Source organism: Prunus dulcis, chromosome 5 (assembly GCF_902201215.1).
Source record: "Prunus dulcis chromosome 5, ALMONDv2, whole genome shotgun sequence".
Taxonomy (NCBI): domain Eukaryota; kingdom Viridiplantae; phylum Streptophyta; class Magnoliopsida; order Rosales; family Rosaceae; genus Prunus; species Prunus dulcis.
The window spans coordinates 5606597-5612261 of NC_047654.1; the positions used below are offsets into that span (position 1 = coordinate 5606597).

At 36.2% G+C, this 5665-nt stretch overlaps 1 protein-coding gene across 2 annotated transcripts; it reads right to left on the reverse strand.

Moving 5' to 3' along the window:
• Nucleotides 1–342: 342 nt before the first annotated feature.
• On the reverse strand, nucleotides 343–5595 carry LOC117628701 ((S)-ureidoglycine aminohydrolase). 2 transcript variants are annotated; one of them, XM_034361200.1, is made up of 13 exons: nucleotides 5378–5595; nucleotides 5005–5133; nucleotides 4505–4592; nucleotides 4327–4403; nucleotides 4198–4237; nucleotides 4019–4085; nucleotides 3008–3093; nucleotides 2654–2735; nucleotides 2254–2310; nucleotides 2121–2159; nucleotides 1427–1497; nucleotides 782–835; nucleotides 343–653 (listed from the first exon to the last, which is right to left on the reverse strand). In XM_034361200.1, the coding sequence occupies exons 1-13, from the start codon at nucleotides 5562–5564 to the stop codon at nucleotides 584–586; spliced, it is 1047 nt and encodes a 348-aa protein (XP_034217091.1). In that variant the 5' UTR covers nucleotides 5565–5595; the 3' UTR covers nucleotides 343–583. The 2 variants fall into 2 exon arrangements, with proteins under 2 accessions (XP_034217091.1, XP_034217092.1); XM_034361201.1 differs by lacking the exons at nucleotides 4327–4403; nucleotides 4505–4592 and having other exon boundaries at nucleotides 5378–5592.
• Between the last annotated feature and the right edge of the window lie 70 nt (nucleotides 5596–5665).

Sequence of the window (5665 nt, forward strand, 5' to 3'; positions counted from 1 at the left end):
CCTGTAAAGTGCTCCATACCATTCCATCTTTATGATCATGCTAACATGGTGTTCCATAGCCGCCTATAGGTAGGCCTAGGAGTAGGGTATGGAATTTTAATCCGTCGAAGATTATCCGTGCAAAATTTCATCCAAATTGGAACTCATTGAGTCACTTGATTATTGTCATAAATATTACTCCCCATAAGTGATTCTGGCTCCCCCAGAATTACTTACAAACAAGCCATTGATAGCATGGTTGAATTAGGGTAGATTTTTGGAAAGATAACGAGATAATTGTGGTGTGGGACAAAAACAGTATTGTATCTTGATGCAGGTTAAATGTTGAATTGTTCTTACCCGTTTTCCAATTCTAATTCTATAGCGTTTTCGTCACCCCGAAATTTCTAGTGTAAGACCACAGAAAGGGTCTTCTGTATCAGGTTATCTGTTACAACTAAATGCATCTATAGACAACATCAAAATTACTAGCTAATCCATAAATGTATAAAGTTCAGAGGCTATGGAAGATTGCCATTTGCGTTCCAGTACACAAATCTGTCCTGATGAACAGTATAAATTGACATCCTAACGATATATGTGACTACAGTGGATTTCTATTCACATCTTTGTACAGCAAATATCGTGACCGGCTTTTACCCAATGCAGCATACCTGTAGAAGTTGCAAATTGCATTACAAATCTATTTGCTTTGGTTACATTACAATGTGGAAATAGAAAGAAAAAAGTTCCTTGTAAATTAAATGGAAATCAATAATTATGCATTTCTTTCCTCACTCACCATTGAGGCACAAACGGTGCCATCCAAATGGCATCACCTGCTTGAACAGGGTACCTATTTACAGAATAGTCATCAAATGATGCAATGAGAATAGACTTTATTAAAGTAGCGGTAAACGTAAAGCTTCGAACAGCAGGTAGAATGCTGTCATAAGTTGAAAACCGATAAAAAAAACCACTGCAACAAGCAATTCATTTGATTGCCACACTCTAGAAGAGGAAGACATGGCTCCTCAGAAATTTTATGATTGGTAAGGGGTACAAAACTTATATGCCGTCATCTTGTTTTCAGGGACTGATTTCATGCACAAGAAGTAGAATCTATGGTTGATATTATGGGCAACTATTTTTGATGGACTGTTTACAAAAAGTGATCCACCTGGAGGGTTGACAGGTATGATTTTTAGGGATGTGCCATTTGAGGAGTATATTCTTTCATTTATTCAGCAAAAAGTGCAATTTCTGTGATGATTTTCACTTTCTTAGTTTCGTTGGTGATTCCATTTGCATTTGCGACCATGGTAACAAACTCTAATGCACATCTAGCATATGAAATGATAAATATAATAACCATACCTTATAAAATTGCCGAGCAAGTAATGAAAGTAAAATCTCATGCAGTATCAACAGTGAATGGAACGCTTACCAGCTATCACCTAATCGATAAATACCCTGTCCCTCCAGAAGCAGCAAACCATGCTGATTGTAATGGACCTCCTACAGTGTTTGACAGGAAAGCCTTTTCAAGCTGGAGACCCAAATAAATATTACAAGTACAACAAATTTCAACAAGTTTTAAACAAAGCCTTTCACAAACTAAATAGTGATTCACAAGTCAATTGAATGTTTCTTTTCAAAAACTTCAGGGCTTCCTCACTAAGTGATTGTAGGTTCAATCGTTAGTGGACAATTGTTGATTCTAGTGCTGCTCTTGATTGGTTGAGGCAAGCAACAAAATAGCTATCATGCTTATTAGCTAAACATTCCAATAGTAATGGGCGGTAGAAATATGTCATCACAAAGAACTCTTTGGATATTGAGGATAGCCTAAACAGATAATTTCAAGTCAGTTACTCAACAATAGTTATTAAGAGAGAAGTATTACTTTTTGTAAAAGAAAGCCAGCACCAGAAAAGGCAAAATGAGTATGGCGTTAAGCTTAAATAACTTTTATGTTTCTTTCCAGGAGTGACCAAACCAAAGTCAAGAGGATCAGCATACCCCAACTTAAACTAATTCCAATCCAAAAGAATCAAAATTTAAAGCCCAATATAAAGTTTCTGAATGTGAATCATGGAACACAAAACAATAAACTTAACCAGCAAGGAAGAGACTAATACCTTCACATTAAGATATTCCCCAGGCTGGAAATCCATAATCTGCAGGCAAGGTCCCAAAAATGCTGAAAACTATTAGAGAGGGTGGCGAGCATAAATACAAAGATTGGACACAGATAAGTAAATGATGACTTACATGGATATTGAAGTCATAGGGTATAGATGTTGGAATAAGCTTCCTTAATTGAAAGACCTAATAATGGGTAAAAAAAATAAGTGAAACACAAGGCTATGAAGTCTTAAATATATCATCATCACCAAACCCAACTAAAGTTAAACAATAAGAATGTATATATTAAATGTCAGTGTATCAACAAGGTACAGTTACGCATTACTTAATTCTCAAACACATAAATAATCTAATTTGCAAGAAGAAGAAAATTATATCTGGTGGAGAGATTTCCTCACTAATATGTTTCAAGGATTGAATTCTAGACATCCACAACATAATTCCATAGGTTGTTCTTTCTGATTTTATTTTAAATTGCAATGATATACAAAACCAAAACAAACCTACAGAAAAATCCAGTACTTACTTCCCCTGGAGTTTCCAGGAGTGGCTGCTGGTCTGTTGAACCTACAATCTGCTCAGTAGGTTGGTTTTCCAGAGAAGCATGCCTATATGGAAGCATCAAAGAGCACTTTAGCCACTTGAAGAGTACTATAATGGTTAATTGGAAAGTGAGGAAATGGTAATGAGATGAGTAAAATCGTGACCTCCTAAGAAAAACATTATTGGTTTCAGTAGTGTTTCATTATCAAGAAAACTGTCTAGGACAGATGAAGTTTTTCACTCCATTGAATTTTTGAAATAGCATTAGTGCCATGTAAGGGTGATTTTGAGTGTACTATGTGTTCATCAAGCAATCATAATGCATGGGGAGACAAACCTTCTTTCAAATACCACAAGAGTGGCAGATCCATCACACTTGAGGGAATGTTCAACATTAGGAGGCAGATAAGCATATGAATCCACCTGTGTTTCATATATGAACGAAATCAGACTTCTTTTCACCTTTAATGAAATTTCGCCAGAGCACCACCACCTCACAGATAATTAGATATGTCATTATTCTACCACAAAGGAAAAATACTTGGAACATCATTACGAAAAGCACTAGAAGCGAAGCAGCATTCTATCAGATATCTAGAGTCCATGGTTGGTGCAATAGATGCGTACTTGTAGCATTCATATTGTCTATAAAAACCAATGTAATACATTCCTACTACTACTAGTAATTGGTGTTGCAGAAATTGATAAATAATGACACACTTTTATGTTCTTTTTCACACAATTCAATAATATATCAGACTTCTAGCTGCCTTCATTGTACTTATAAATCCCAATGCCAAAAATCAATTAATCAAGTGTAGAAATTAAGTGGTGTTAAGATGTTCATATATCAAGTTGGGATCAATTTCTATAAAGCTTCTCTCCTCCTTCCTCTTTTTTCTCCCCTCTCATTTTCCGTTCTGTTCATTCTCTCTTTCATGCCCTTTAGCCTTTCTCTTCATGCTTGTTGCTACCAATCAGCGTCCAAAGTTTTCTTTTTCACATGGATCCTCACTTCTCTGATCTCTTAAAAAGAATGTTATCAGACAACCCCTAGTGGGTGAGTCAAACTGAATGTACACAGGATGGTTGAAACACAACATATTATAAAAGCACATTAAGAAATAGGATAGTTGCGAAATATATATTCATGTTATAAATGGATAATATGTGTAACTTAAAAACGTGACAATAAATACGATTATGTGCAAAAATGGGTGACCCAAACATGATTTATATTTGAAAAGAAAAATAAAGGGCAAATGTACTAAACTAATAACGAGTCATTCAAATTTAATATCCACCAAAACCAGCAATCACATGATGAAAATATATCAAGCTTTCTTACCGTTAATTTGTGGCTAATACCAGAGACATTAGTGAGAGTGACAGCACCCTGAACCACAAATATGAACCTAGCTAGTAGGAAATAATAAGAGAGTAATAAAGTTATGAAGTAAATCCTGAAATCTTATACTAACTATCCTATAGGAAAAATAAAAAATGAGAAAAAGAAGATGCCCACACCTTTCAGCATCATATGGAGGGAGTCCAGATAGTGAGTTTTCTGCACATTGGAGAAAATAAACGTCAATTAACAAATTCCAATTCCATGTAGTAATATGAATGACACAACCATCGCACAGTGTATCCAACCTTGCATCTTCGCAAGGTACATTACAAAGTGTGAGCCCATAGCCGGTGTTATCAAATAGGCTCCCAATGTCATGGTCCTGTAACAGTAAAGAAGAACCATTCTAACAATATATAAGAGCAATCTGTATTACTGCAGCAGTGAAGAGGAACTTTTATCATAATGCAGAGTAGAAAGTACCACTCAGGTAAAGGACTAAAGACGTGACTTTCTGGTGTTATTAAAGCATGGTCTTGTTTGTAAACACTACGAGTGAATCCTGGCAAGTCTGAGAAGAAAGAACCCAAATAAACCTCAGCTAATATTTAAATTTCCCTTAGCTGCGTGGTTATAAATAATATTAAGAAACAAAATAGAAAACGCAACACAGAATGAAGTTTAACAAGTCTCCTTTTTAGCTCCCTCTGATTGCTACTTAACCCAAACATGCAATTACACAGTCTCAAAGCATCCCATGAACTATTTCTTACTTTCAACATTTTTTTTTATAAGCAAAATTTTGGCCAAAATTGGACTATTTTTTCTTTTCCTTTCTCTCCGCAGCAACCAAACACATGTTATGGGATTAAAGATAAATCAACCCAGCTCCATGCTTCTGATTACTCTAGAAACTAATAATCACCAATAAAATCCACTTTCACATATATTTCAAAGCAAAATACAGATTTCTATGTACTGACCTTGAAGATGAGAAGGAGAAAGTGTGGGATTGGTGACCTTCCAATACAAATGCTTTGAGTTCGAACCCGAGTCAACGATTGAAGGAACAGAGCAAAATTCCTCTTCAGCCACTGCCATTTTGAGCAAGCCTGAAAAAGGTTGAAGATTGAGAAGCTCCATCACTAGTTTGAGAACTTAGTCATCCGTTTAATGGGTTATATGATCAAATAATGGAAACCCAAGCAAGAAAAATAGTTTTACTAGGCCTATGTTCATAAGCCAGACACTATGATCAAAACAACTTATTTCAATTCTCTTATCATTATTCTACATTTTCCCGGTAACCAAACAGAACGGAGCAGATAAAAAAGAGATGTTGGGTTGGGTGGGTACTTAGAGTGGTGAAAATGATGGCAAGAGCGTGATTCATTGTGAGTCTGCGACTAGGGGGAAGTGAGGGAGATCTGGAAAACCGAGTTATGCTTGTTTGCTCAGTGTTCCTCCGTGAGTATGAGAAGTTGGGACTTTGGGCTGTACCAAAATTTGGACTTTGGGAAGAGAGCGACGGCTGACAAAGCATCCATTTGTGGACGTCTTGGATCGTTGGTGAATGGGTGACTAGGATATTGGGTAAGAACAAAGGGTCCCAGACGTTTTGCAACATTTGTATTGTGGATAGGG